Source organism: Mobula birostris, chromosome X (assembly GCF_030028105.1).
Source record: "Mobula birostris isolate sMobBir1 chromosome X, sMobBir1.hap1, whole genome shotgun sequence".
Taxonomy (NCBI): Eukaryota; Metazoa; Chordata; class Chondrichthyes; order Myliobatiformes; family Myliobatidae; genus Mobula; species Mobula birostris.
The window spans coordinates 70639062-70653881 of NC_092402.1; the positions used below are offsets into that span (position 1 = coordinate 70639062).

The 14820-nt window shown below is 44.2% G+C and overlaps 1 protein-coding gene across 5 annotated transcripts in view; it reads right to left on the bottom strand.

Moving 5' to 3' along the window:
• Window positions 1-14820, bottom strand: part of LOC140191890 (bromodomain adjacent to zinc finger domain protein 2A-like) — a 140395-nt gene that overhangs the window by 60693 nt on the left and 64882 nt on the right. For all 5 annotated transcript variants that reach the window (XR_011883953.1, XM_072249715.1, XM_072249714.1 and 2 more), the window contains exons 6-7: window positions 7334-7394; window positions 550-658 (exon numbers count right to left, since the gene is read on the bottom strand). Coding sequence is in view for 4 of the 5 variants with exons in the window: in XM_072249715.1 (XP_072105816.1) it covers window positions 550-658; window positions 7334-7394 (170 nt within the window). In the remaining variant the exon portion in view is untranslated. The remainder of the gene's footprint in view (window positions 1-549; window positions 659-7333; window positions 7395-14820) is intronic.

Genomic DNA, 14820 nt, shown 5'->3' on the forward strand with positions numbered 1-14820 from the left:
GCTGCAGAGGGTTGTAAACTCAGCCAGCTCCATCACGGGAACTAGCCTCCCCACCATTGAAGGCATCTTCAAAAGACGATGCCTCAAGAACACAGCTTTGAGAACGTATGCTCTTCTCACTACTACCATCAGCACACCCAGCACCACACTGAGCCAGTTGCCAGAGCCAAGCTGGTGCAACAATCCAAGTGATGTGATTCCTAAGCCTCAGAGGAGGGAAATCCCTCCCTTGTCCCTGCTTCCAAATACCAAACAGTGACCTCAGGAGGTTTGGAGTCATTGGGTGAGGTAGCATCCAAGCTTGGGCACACTCCCTAAAACCTACCATCTTCAAATAGCCACCACCCTCCTCGCCCCAGGATTGACGCTGGCAAGAATTACCAAGGGGCAGCACCCCATTCTAATCAGAAGGCACTGTCCTCAGGAGAAGGGAGGTAGATCTACAGGAATAAAAGCCTTTACAGTGGTACCTCCCAAAGGCAATTTAAGATATTATAACAGCAGATAGCTAATTGCATTATACAGTAGGTTTTTTTTTAAGGTAATTACCTTTATAACATCAGGGAACTGTCGCAATTTCTTTCCACAGGGGGCATAATAGGTGGTTTCTCCATGCAGACGATTTCCTACAGTCTTTATTCTGATCTCACGTTTCCACCTGACAGAAACAATATCTTCATTAATTGAAAGTCAAACATTTAAAGTGATTATTACTTTCATAAAAGGCGTTCATCATTTTCTTTCCTTCACCGTGACATGTCTCTGAATCATGCAGTGTTCCTAGCTGAGGGGATTGAACAAGCAGGCTGTCTTCTGGCCTCTGCCCAGGACCCCTACACTTCTCAGAAACAGATGGTCTGGAAGAAGGCTACTCAGCCAATCGTGCTCATGCTAGCAGATAAGTGGCAGGTGAAATTCAATAGAAAAGTCTGCTGCACTTATTCCAAAAGGAATGGAGTGAGAGAATGCAGATCAAATAGTACGGCGTTTATAGACGTGCAGGAATGTACAGTTTACAGTACATATGTTGAGAGGGTAGCTAATAAAGCACAGGGATTGTAGGTGTGACTAGAGAAGAAGAGTACAAAAGCAGAGAAGTTATATTGAACCTTTACACAACACTGCCGTCACTGCATTTGGAGTTTCATGCCCAATTCATCAGCACATTTGAGAAAGGACAAGGACCTTGGAGAAGGTGCATTAAAGATTTCCACTGCAAATTCAAGCTGAAGAAACTGGGATTATTCTCCTTAAAGCAAAGAAAACTTGAGAGGAGGTTTGATAGAGGGGAGGAGATTATGACTGGTTTAGATCAGATAATCACAGAAATGTTCTCATTAGCAGAGAGCACAGATTTTAAATGAAGAGCAAAGGATAAGGTGGGGAATGCAAAGAAGAAGTCATCTTATAGAGCAGCAATGATTGGACACTCGCTGCCTGAAAGGAGGGAGCAAAATAGAGTTAATCTAGGCCATCAGAAGAGGATTGGTCAGGGGCTAGAGAGAGAACAACGTTAGGGCTGTCAGGAAATGATACTGATAGGATTGCTCTAGCAGGGGCTGGCACTAACTCGTTGAGCTTTCTACCCATGGGGCCTTTACTATTCCCCTGGAAGTGAGGTTTTACCAGCACTGCCTCCTACATTGCTCCAGCACTCTCCCAGTTCATTCTGTTACAGGGGAGGGGGGGGAGGGGGCTGCACAATGAAAAATGAAGGAAGGCAGAAAGAAAAGTCAAACACAGGGTTTTATCCAGGCTTTTGGGGGGGGGGGGGGGGGGAGAAGCAGGACAGGTGGATTCAGGGTCAAGTTTAGGTAGATAAAGGTTTACAGAGTAACCACTCAGTGGTATACAGTAACCAGTTCATGCAAGTGCAGAGGGAGGGCATTTGGCCAGGGTAAAACACTCTGCAAAAGTAGAACAAGATGTGGGGCACCACAGCAGCATAGAGCTTAGCACAGCGCTATTACAGCTCGGGGCTTCAGAGTACAAAGTTCAATTCCGGCATCCTCTGTACGTTCTCCCTGTGTCTGAGTGGGATTCCTCCGGGTACTCCGGTTCCTCCCACCGTTCAAAGGCGTACCGGTTGGTGGGTTGATTGGTCATTGTAAATTGTCCCGTGATTAGGCCAGGGTTAAATCGGGGGTTGCTGGGCGGCAAGGGCCTGTTCCACACACTCTCTCTAAATAATAAAATAAAGACCATGACAGTTGGGGTAACCCAAGATTCAAGAGCCAGTGGATCTAAGCAAAGATCTTAGAGATTTCCAGACCTTGTGCAGGGGGATACTGGCCACAGAAATCTGGGTGAGCTAAGGCTTCTGGAGGACGTAGGGCGAGTCTCAAAGGGACAGTATTGCAAAAAGTCTTAATCCCACTCAGGTAGTTTGAGAGACCTAGGCTACTAGGAACTTGAAACTCTCAACTCTCTCGATCTCCTGGAGCAAAGGGGACTATGGTGACATGACAGAGCTATATAACATTATGAGGGGCACAAATAGGAGAGGTAGCCAGCATCTCTTTCCCAGAGTAAGGTGGTCTAAAGTTATTTTCATAACTTTAGACTTTACAGGGAGGAGGTTTAACATGGATCAAAGGGGTTTCTGGAATGAGCTGCTAGAGGAGGTGGTGGAGGCAGGAACAACATTTTGCAGGCATCTGGACAGATAACTGAATCAGCAGGGCACAGAGCAGGGAATTAATGCAGGTCAGTGGGATTAGTACAGATGGTTGTGATGGTTGGCGGAGACCTGGTGGGCCAAAACGCCTGTTTCTGTGCTGTACAACTCTATGTTGATGAATTAGGAGTTACAAGGAGAACGGTGTTGAAGGCAACGAAGGAGATCAAACAGTCACTCTTGACTTGAGCCTGGAAAGCTGATGACCTTCGGCAGGGACAAGTGGGAATACATTTCCAAGATATTAGTGTATTCAAAGACCTTGCAAACAAGTGAGGAGAAAGGGCAGTTGTTGGAGAAAGTGGAGCAACAAGGGGCAGTGACAAAGGGTGAGTTCGGAAAGTTAAGAGGAGGATCAAGGAAGCAGGGAGAGGATTTTGTGGTCAAGCCGACAGGTGGAGTGGGCACCCAGTGTGTGGAGGGACCAGGTCAAGGGAGCGCACAAACTCCTCCAGTTTAAATGCTAAATATGAGGATGGAGATGGTGCAGACACAGAGTTTGGGTCCTTCCTGTTCTGCAAGATGACCTTAGATCAGTACGAGGGCTTGCCCTTGGATCCCCACGATTGAAGGTGATGATCATGAGGGAGAGGAATAGAATGATGGCATGGGGTCATGATGCCCAAAGGACACAATATTAGCAGACAGGAAGGACACTGTTGGAGATGCATTGAGCTGTGGAGACTCGGCTATTAAATACTGTATAATTAAAACAGAGATGGAGAGAGTTCCTGTTCTTGCTTATTATGTTTTTACTAATAACAACAACGTTATTTATAGAGCACTTTTCATACTGATAGTTCAAAGTGCTTTACAATGGGATAAAAGTACAAACGCAAGATAAAAATAAACATGAAAACAAAAGACAAAAAGATGTTCGTTAAAAGCAAAGTTAGATAAATAAGTTTTGAGTTGCCATTTAAAAGTATCAGCTAAGTCTACATCCCTTATAGTTTTAGATATTGAAATCCACAGTTTCGGAGTGTAGTTCAAAAAAGCGGACTTGCTGACTATTGTTTAAGGGAGATTATTTAAATTTAAGAGACCGGCGGAAGAAGACCTGAGAGCTCAAGCAGGATTATAAAACCAAAACAACTCTGTGATGTACTCCGGTCCCAGACCATGAAGATCTTTAAAAGACTGGTAAGAGAACTTTAAAATCAATTCTAAAAGAAACAGAAAGTCAATTCTTAGAAGGACATAACAATCAGGTGAAAAGCATGAAGAGGGCAAGGCACATTAGGGTAGGGATGGGGGGAGAGAAGTGGAGAACAGTATTTAGAAGCACCGACACCATGTGTGCAGGGGAAAAGGGTAAGATATCAGGGACAGTCAGAGATTGGGGGGGTTGTGGAGAGGCAAGGGTGCAGGGGGATATAGTGACCGATCCTTCCAGTTAAATGGAAAATAAATGAAGTCTATTGAGAGGTTTAAGTCTAAGAGTTGACCCGAGGAGAATTCAGGCACAACTGCAAATGCCATGGTCAGACTGAGGTCAAAGTGAAGAGTTTAATACAAACCATAAGAATAAGTTGAATGGAGCTTCAAAGCCGTTTCACTGTCCTGAGGCAGACCAAAGGTTGGTCTGGCCCTCAAGGTCCAGGGGGTGACTAAGCCACTGGAGTGCATGCTGGGATCAGCCCAAGAGGTGGTTTAGTATTGACTGGTGACTGGGGATGCAGATCTAGACATGGGCTGAAGCCCAGCAATGTCTGGGCTTAGACCTGGGAAAGGGAGGGACATCTGAAAGATCTCGGCTTCACACGAGTTGGACCACCTGGGTTTTGCAATGGAAGCTAGGCAGCAAGGAGACACGGCCATAGGCACCAGCAGTATGAATGGAAAGCAGTTTTCGATGCAGACTACTTGCAATTATAAAGGCAAAAGTTTTCTTCTTTATCGTCCCCACTGGGGTCTTGCAGGCAGAGATTCCACTGGGAGTTTGGGGGTTGACGACTGGTTAAATCACTGACTTTGGAGCCAGCTTTGCCATTGGCAGGGACATACTGAGAGATGCTGGAAGATAAGTAGCAGTCTGAAGATGTGCCTTCCAGTTCCATTGGGACTGCTGCCAGGAGAGATGACTGAGCCTGGCACTGAGGAACAGCAGGGGCAATGCCATCAAATCCCTTCCAAAGCCGTGCAGGGCACGGCAATATGAAAACTGTGAGCTAATGTACCTTTATTTTAGGCAACAGACAGCAAAGGATCATCCAAGGAATGCTGCCTCTAAGAAGTGCTAAGCACAACATGATACCAGTTCAGCGATGGTATCTGGTCTGTGCCAAAGTAGCTAATCACAGTGCTGAACCATGGGGACAAACACCAAAAGCAGGTGTGTGCGTGCCTAAGAAGTACAATTAAAACACAGCAGTTTTATTGGGAACAGAAATGCTCAGGCGTTGGTTAGACCTCAGGAGAAGCTCCAGCTCCCTGAAACAAGAAAATTATTGAAGGGGACATCATCGTATGGACAGACCACAAGATCTTGTAAAGGCCACAAGTAGAATTGGCTCCATAGTAATAAGTACCTAAGATAAATTTGCGCTGAATTATCTAGTCGTGGCTCAGGGAGGTAGTAACCCCTCAGCACCCTTGGGTTAGGGAAGGAAAGAAAGGTATCATCTAGGAGGCCGCTCTTGAGCATTGTTGAGAGAGCTTCAGTGGTAAGCATACTTGGGTAAAGATCTGGTGAGAACAGTGCTGAGCTCAGCAACAGTGGATCATACACTATTGGTCAGACATGAAAGATGGTCTTTCGCAGGTGAGAGAAATGTCTCTACAAGATGGCGCCAGCGAACAACGTGTCCAACAGTGACGTCCTGCATTTTGATGGTGTGTGTGTTTGGGCCAACTGAGGATCTGGCGTTTTGCTGTCTCTGAGGGAGTTCAGTGAGGTTGGGAGCAGAGCGTGCAGCCTGGAGGCGTGGGGTGAGCCCATGATCGACTCCACTGCTTCTCTCTGATTGAGGCATTGAGCAAGATCGAAGTCGACGAGGACAAGAGCAGAAGACGGGTGTGTGTTCAGCGCTGCCTGCCTGCATTTGATCAGTCTTCCTCTCCTTTTCACTATTTGCTGATGGAGGAAAGTGCAAGAGTCTAGGTATCCATGTTGCAAGGATTGATCAGCGAGGCTGTGGACTCGTTTTGGGGGACTTTGAGGTTCACGTAGCATGTGTTTCTGGATTCTGGTTACTCTTTGCTTTCTGTATTTTGAGCAGTTTGATTGGGGTGACTGATGCGGACTGGGGCGCTTTGGTGAAGACCAACTCTGCAGCCAGCTCGTGGTGCTGAACTGAACCAAACTGAACACTCCTGGTTTGATATTTGATTGTCTGTGGTGTTCGCTCACTTTTTGCCGTTTGCGCAATTTGTTCTTTTTTGCGCGTTTGGTATTTGATGTTTTCTTTTAACAGGTTCCATTGTGTTTCTTTGTTTCAGGGCTGCTTGACAGAGAACGAATCTCAGAATTGTATTCATATATATACTTTGATAATCAATGTACTTTAAATTTTTGAGCTACTGCTGGCTAGAATCCTGAGGGGTGGCAGAGCATTTTAAGGGTTTTACTTAAGAATGGAGAAAGACAAAGGAAGGTGGGGCTCACTGCTAATATTTAGTATTCGCTTACTTGGATACAGAAGCACTTCTTTAGACAAGAAGCAAGCTCCTTGGATGGAGTCCACTTACTTCAGATCTGCAACTGTGGTAGAGGGGAAATTTCACTGTTAACGGGTTGGCTTTCAGTAGACTTCAAACAAAAAAAAACAGACAGGAGTTTTGTGCATTGGTGTCAATCGATGCTCTAAATTTAGCGCAGACGAAATCAGAGAGAAAATTTGCATTTATATAGCGCCACAGCACAAATTGCCTCAAAGCACTTCATACAGTGAACTACCTTGAAGTGCAGGATAGTTTTTACAGCAAGACTTCAGAAAGGCATATCTTCTGAATGATGCCAGCAAAAATATGTTAATAATGCAGATTTAAGAACAAGATAAGGATTTGCGGGTGAGACCTCAGGTAATGATGGAAAGACTTGGATGATAAGGAAAAGCTGAAGTTACACAGTGTCAGGCAGATGAAGCATACTGTATCATTTCCATTTGCTGGCAAGGCCAGCATTTCTTGCCCAAGCCTAAAATGGAGTGTGAAGAGAGGTGTAGAAATAAGACCAATCAAATTCAAGACCATAGTGCCATGCATTACATTCCACAGCCAAGGAACAAAAGCTCGCTACTTTTGATCAGAGACTGGGTTGCATTAGCGAGCCAAAAATAATGTTATCTCAATGTCCCAGTTAAACAAGCTTAAGGACCTGGCTTAGTTTGTTATGTGGCCAAGACTTCCTTAGGAGGTCTATCAAGGAAATGTAACAAAATTTAACATGAGGAAGACAACAGAGTGGTTACAGGGATAAAGCCAGCTAAAGGCAATATTAAAGAAAATATTGAGCTGCAAGAGTTACAAAATTGAGAAAGAGACCATGACATTTACAGTTGGGGATTTCAATTTGTCTAAGACCAAGACCTGGTAGACATGACGATCCAGGCAGTGGTCGGATTTAAGGCCTGAAGCTGGAGCTCCCTGTGCTTTCAGCAAATGTGGTTCTTGCTTCTGTATCTAACAGCCTTAATAAACATCAGAGAAAATTACCCGTATTGCAGTGGAATGCGCAACTCGCTTTCGTCAGTTACTCTTCTACGCATGTATTTGCCTGTGGAGGAGAAAAGCAAGAGGACATTTTACTTCCACATACAAGCCGTACTATTGCTAGCACGTGGTTTTTATGACAAACCCTGTCAGAATCCTAGCCTTTTATGCTCTGCTCTAAGGAACACCCCACACACACACACACACACACACACACACACACACACACACACACACCTATATTTTATTGGCAGGAGACATCAAAAGTCTGAAAATTGCCAGTTCCCTTCCTTCTGAGTGTCCCTTTCCACGCCTCATCCACACTATTTCTCTTCCATTGACTTGGTCTTGAGGGAGTCCCGGTGGAAAGTGCAACTACTGAAGGTGGTTCCCCAGGAAACACAGAAACCAAAAGGGAAATTCTGTTCAAATTTCCCCTCCCCCTCTGCCATGGTAAGGTTACCACAACAAGATGCACACCAACCCATTTGCTTTACAGCTCTAAGGCTCATTGAGGCACTTGGAAAAGGGTGATGACTATTTTGTGGTGGATGTGACTTGGTTTCTCTCTCTTTTGAAAGGTACTTTACCTTCTGACTCCTCTTTGCCACCCTTACACTATGGCCCCAGCCAAATGGACAAATGTGCACCTTGTGCAGCCATCATTAGTTACTGTGAAGCTGTACAAGAGAGGTGTACAAGTCCCCTATGACTATCATAGCTGTGTAATTAGCACCAGGATCAAACATGCCAACCCATCACTCACTGGCCCAGCAGTTTAACACCATTCTTTTATATGCTAAACTACTCAGACAGCCCATTCACTGCAGTAGACACAGTGGAGCTATTATTTTTGCCCTTATATTAATAGTGCTCTTGCAGCTATTAGTAACAAGAAAGAGACACTTAAGGTGGATTTTAGTTACAGTGGATGCAAAGCGTACCCAAGGCTCCTGGCTGCAGTGGGAATTCCCCAGATGCCTGAACTCAGTACTGCTGTATTACCTCACTCAAATCTACTTGACTGTGTGCAGATTACCAGTGAGAACAAAGGGTGCTCATGGAACACTCCCCCCCCGCCCCCCAATCCCTCTATCAGCTCAAAATGACACTAAAATATTAGCAAATAAGCTTGTTGACACTTCCAAATGGAATTCCTTTGACTATTTCCACAAGGATTCCCACAAAGGTGAGTTGGTCAACATCCTTGACAAGACAGGAGGCTAAGGGGATTCCACACATCCTTTCTTCCATTAACATTGCAACCTCAACTTTACCTTTACCACAGCCTTAGCCATGAGAGAACTGCAAGTCTAGATTAATTCAACACAAGAGATTCTGCAGATGCTGGAAATCTTGAGCAAGATACAAACAAAACCCTTAAGGGTCTCTGTCAGAAACGCCCTGCACAGATGCTGTCTGACTTGCTGACTCCCTTCAGCATTTTGTATGTGTTGCTCAAGATGAACTAAACCCCTTTCTCTTCTCCTATCCTCCTACATTTAAGGTTGTCCTTCTCATAAAGATTTTCTTTTCCATAAATTGCCCTATAATGTCTTTCACATATTTGTCCTCACTCTGGTGTAAAGGTAGAAAGTCCACAAGATTAGTACAACAAACACATTGGTTAGGGTGTTAAGGGTTAGCCTGGTTGTTTTAAAAACAGTGATAAATATCTTGCAAATGGTACTTCAAATTCTAGGAAGTACTTGATGGTGTATTTGAGATAGAGGAATTTTTTCTCCTTCCTCTTGGCTGTTGAGATGCCATGTTCCATCCTGTCCACAGGGGCTGAAAGGCCACTAAAGGATGTTGTCCACAATGACTCTCTTCCAAATTTTGCTTCCGCCTCAGGGTGCAGCTGCCCTCATACACATGCCAGGCACAAACCAGTCCACCTGGATACTGTATGTGGGACAGCAGTGCAACCCAGAATTTAAACTGGTCAAAAAACTTACACACCAAGAAAAAAGAAAGTTCATCTTTAGCAGTAATTCAGGCTGCTGACTGTCCAGGGTGCTACTGGAAGAAATATCACTTGGGATTGAAAAAAGCTTCCCCAGACCCTTTTACTTAAGAAGTTCAGAGACATTGGACAAAAAGCTGTTGATGGACAGTAACAAATTGTCCAGTCAGTTCAGGAAGAGTCCATTCCCTCTCCAATTAGCCAAGGGAGGTGGTACTTCTTGACAATGGATGTAATGAATGGTAGGGCTGTATTGGCTGGAGGCAAGAGCTTATGTGATGTAACCTTGGGAGTTGGCCTAGCTTGAGTTAAAACTACTGACCTCCACAACAAACTGCTAATGACCTGTTGTTGGGGGGGGGGGGGAGGTGGGAAGGAGCAGGGAGGGGGTGGGGAAGTCAGAGGGGTTGGAGGGGGAAAACTGTCCCTTTGATGGGAAGTGATGAGGGCCCCTAGAGCTCTGTGATTCCATGGCTTAACAAAATGCCCCAGAATTTCCCATGCTGCTGCTTGTTTCCTTGCCCGTGGAGATTCTCCCAATTACAAGTGCAACGAAGGTAATACCTGAGGTATACAATTAGCAACAACTACTTATTCACCTGATTTTCTCAGGGGAATTGGACATCATTGGCAACTTCAAGCCCATTCCTAAAACTGCATCATTTCAGAGTCAGGAGAAGTAATATTAAAAACAGAAAATACTGGAAGCATCCTGTGGGGAGGGGGAGAAATGGGGGCAAGATTTCAGGTGGGTAATCCTTCAACGTTTCTTATGCAAAACCTGAAATGTTACCTCTTGTTTTTCTCTCCACGGTTGCTCCCTTGCCCACTGACAAGCATTTTCTCCATTTATTGTCTGAGTCTGAGTCAGACTGGTATCAATTTACACAGCTAATCCTATGTCAGCAATTGCCAACATTTATCATCTTACACTCCACTTGATGCTGAAGTGGTCAAAGTACAAAATGAATAATCCCATTACTCTCAACTCACTAATAAACTCAAAATGGGGTGAGCAGGGTTCAAAGTGTGAAACAGATCAGGATTTGCAACCAGATGTCACTGAGGTTTGCAAACAAACTGATACACAGAGGGAAGAAGAAAACGAAGAGTTTGCATTTATATTGCGCTTTATTCATGTTTGAATCTTAAAGTGCTTCACGTACAATGAATTATTTTGAAGAGCAGTGCCTGTTGCATTGTAGGTAAACGCAGCAGCCATTTTGCGCACAGCAAGATCCTACAAGCAGCAGTGAAATAAATGAGCGGTTACTGTTATTTAGTGATACTGGTTGAGGGCGCAATATTTGCTAGGACACTGGTGGGGGGGGGGGGGGAGGGGGATCTTCTCGCTCTTCTTCCATCGGTGCCAAGGGATCTTTAATGTTCACCTGAACTGTATCTTGTGGATCACTAATGCAGTCTCAGTAATTGCAGCATGGTGACTGTATTACCAGACTAGTAATACACAGGCCTGAACTAGTGACAGGTACGTTCAACAATGACTGGGGAATTTAAAGTTCCGCTAAATAAATATCTGCAACAAAAGAGTAAACCACATATACTGGAAGTCACAAATAAAAACAGAAAACTGGAACTACTAAACAGGTACTCAGCACCTGCAAGCAGAAGCAGAATTAACGCAGGTTAATGGCAGCTCTGATAACAAAAGTCAGCTAGCTGACATTAACTTTGCTTTTCTTGCCATAGATGATGCCTCATCTGTTGAGTATTTCCAACTTTTTCAGTTTTTATATCAAAAATGAAAAGCAAAGGTCAGTAGCTGTAACCAAAATGTTGCTGGATTGTTGGAAAACCCACCTTGTTCACTGGGGTTCAATTAAAAAAATGTTGCCATCCCTAACTGGTCTGATTCACTGGCTTTGGAGTTCTCAACATTGCTCCAGACCCCATATAGTCTCTTGGTATTCAGGCAAACATGAGCATAGAAATATTCTTCTGACTACTAACTCCTGCCCTCATTCAGTAGATGAACCAGTGTTTCTTCACATTGAACAACACTTGGAAGAAATTCTGAAAGTAGCAAGGGCACAATATCTTCTGCATGGGGACTTCAATGTCCATCACTAAGAATGGCTTGGTTACACCGCCATAGAATGAGTGGATTGAGTCCTGAGGGAAGGGACATCACTGCCAGACTGGGTCTGCAGCCCAGTCTGTGTGAACTAACACAAGAGGTACACCTACTTGAGCTGTGGTACACGCTGTTGTCCAGGAAAGTACTGCCAGAACTGACCACTGTGCACCTTTGAAGACCACATCAGAAACACCCATCATCATGTCCTGTAAAACCACACACATGCTGGGTGAGATGGACTCAAATCGATCAAAACTGCATTGATGAGACTCAGTGGAATCTCAGCAGCTGCAGAAATGTTCACCACCACAACTTGTAACCTCACAACCTGGCATATCCCTCACTCCACAGGGGTTTGAATCCCTGGTTCAATGAGAAAACTCAAAGAGCAAGCTAGGAGCATCATGAGTGTAGCTCAAAATTAAGGGACCACTTGGTGAAGCTGTAACGCAGGGCTATTTCTGTGCTAAACAATATGCAACAAATACGGCTAAGAGACCCACAACCGTAAGATCAGATAAAACCTCATCGGTCCTGGAACTTTTCATCATGAATCACAGCTCCAAGAATGTCAGTGATGGTGGAGTTCAAAAGATTAGTATCAAAGGAAAGGCTGAAAAAAAGTGGCAGATGGAATACAGTGTCAGGAAGTATATGCTCATGCACTTTGGCAGAAGCAATAAAAGCATAGACTATTTTCTAAATGGAGAGAAAATATAAATCTCTAAGATGCAAAGAGACTTCGAAGTCCTTCTGGAGAATTCCCTAAGGGTTAATTTGCAGGTTGAGTCTGAGGTGAGGAAGGTAAATACAATATTAGCATTAATTTCAAGAGGACTAGATATAAAAACAAGGATGTAATGTGAAGGCACTGGTGAGGCCTCACTTGGAGTATTGTGAGCAGTTTTAGGCCCCTTATCTGAGAAAGGATGTGCTGAAACTGGAGAGGGTTCAAAGGAAGTTCACGAAAATGATTCCAGGATTGAATGGCTTGTCATACAAAAGAGTGTTTTGATGGCTCTGGGCCTGTATTCACTGGAATTCAGAAGAATGGGGGGTGACCTCATTTAAACCTAACGAATGGTGAAAGGCCTCGATAGTGTGGACGTGGAGAGGATGTTTCCCATAGTGGGAGAGTCCAGGTGACACAGCCTCTGAATAAAGGAGCGTTCTGTTAGAACGGAGATGAAGAGTAATTTCTTAAGCCAGAGAGTGGTAAATATGTGGAATTCATTGCCACAGGCAACTGTGGAGGCAAAGTCATTATTTATATTTAAGTCACGAGGTTGATAGGGCATGAAGGAATACAAGGAGAAGGCAGGAGGTTTGTGAGAGGAAAAATGGATCAGCCATGATGAAATAGCCCAATCCTGCTCCTATATCTTACGGAAATATTCATAACTACATCTTGCCAAAAGTGTCAGGTGTCAGGTCCTTCTCTTCTTCCTAGCATTATACAGCCATTTTTCAGTATTTTCAGTTCTCTCCCAACGCCTGCCCCCTAGGCCTGAGTCGCCGTAATAGTAGTAGTTCTCTCCATATTACATCATGAAATAGCTGAGCACACTGGATCTAACAAAGGCTATGGGGCCAAACAACATCCCAGATGTAGTCTTCATCCTGGTTGAAGACTTCTTTTCCAGAACTAGCAGCTCTGCCTCCAGCCAAGTAGAAAATTAGGGTTAGGGTATGCTCCCTTCACTAAACACAGGACAAAGTCAATCTGGCTCATTACTGCTCAGTCAGTCCACTCTCAGCAAAGTGATGGAAGATGTTGTTAGCAGTGCAGTCAGCACTGCTTCATCAATAGCCCTCTCTCCATGTCCAGCTTGGGTTTCTACTAAGATCATTCAGCTCCAGACATCATCACAACCTTGGTCAAAACATAGATTAAGGAGCTGAACTCCAGAGAGTGACGGCCCTCGATATTAAGGCAATGTGAGGTCTAATCTGGAGTATTGTGTGTGATTTTGGTCACCTACCCACAGGAAAGATGTAAATAAGGTTGAAAGGGTACAGAGAAAATTTACAAAGATGTTGCCAGGACTGGAGGACTCAAGATGTAAGGAAAGATTGAATAGGTTAGGACTTCATTCCTTAGAACGTAGAAGATTGAGGGGATATTTGATAGAGGTGTACAAAATTATGAGACATATAGATAGGATAGATGCAAGCAGGCTTTTCCACTCAGGTTGGGTGGGACTACAACTAGAGGTCATGGGTTAAGCAGAACATGACAGGAAACTTCTTCGAGAGAGTGTGGAATGAGCCACTAGTGCAAGTGGTACATGTGATTTCAAATTCAACTTTTAAGAGAAGTTTGGATAGGTACATGGATGATAGGGGTATGCAGGGCTATGGTTCCCAGTGCAGGTTGATGGAGTAGGCAGTTTAAATGTTTCGGTACAGACTAGATGGGACAAAGGACCTGTTTCTGTGCTGTACTTTTCTATGACTCTTTCACCTCCAGCTGCTTCATAAATAACCTTCCTTCCATCAAAAGGACAGAAGTGGAGATGTTCACTGATATGTACACAATGTTCAATTCCAAATCACAACTCTTCATTTCTGTCCATATACAGTAAGACCTGCATAACATTTGGGGATGGTCTGATAAGAGATGAATAATACTTATGCCACACAAGTGCTGGGCAATGATGATCTCTAATAGGAGAGAGTGCAATGATCGACCCTTTATATTAAATGGCATTATCATTGCCAAGATTCCTGTAATCAACATCCTGACGATCATTGTTGACCAAAAGCTTAACTGGACCAGCCATATAAATACCAGAGCAGAAGCTGGGTATCCTGTAGTTAGGAACTCATCTCCTGACACCCCAAAGCCCATCTGTAAGGCGCAAGTCCAGATTGTGATGTAACACTCTCCGCTGGCAAGTGTGAGTGCACCTCCAATATCACTCAAGAAAGTCAACATCATTCAGGACAAAGCAGGATGCTTGATTGGTACTTTATCTGCCACCCTAAACATTTACCACCAGCACACAATGACTGATGTGCAATCTACAAAATACACTGCAGTAACTTGCCCAGATAACTCTCATATCACCAAACTCACAAATCTAACCCCCCCCATCCCACCCTCCCACCCTCCAGGGAAGGGGCACTAGGAGCATGGGCACACCACCACCTGTACATTCCTCTCAAGCTTCACACCACTCTGACTTGGAAATATACTGCCATTCCTTCACTGACGCTAAGCCCATTACTCATTGCTACCATTAGGGGGGAGGTACAGGAGCCTGAAGACACACACTCAATGTTTCAGGAACAGCTTCTTCCTCTCCATCATCAGCTTTCTGAATGGTTCATGAACCAGTGAATACTATCTCACTATTTTGCTGTCTTTTAGCTCTACTTATTTAGTTTTTATATATTTCTTATGGTAACTTATAGTAATCTTCT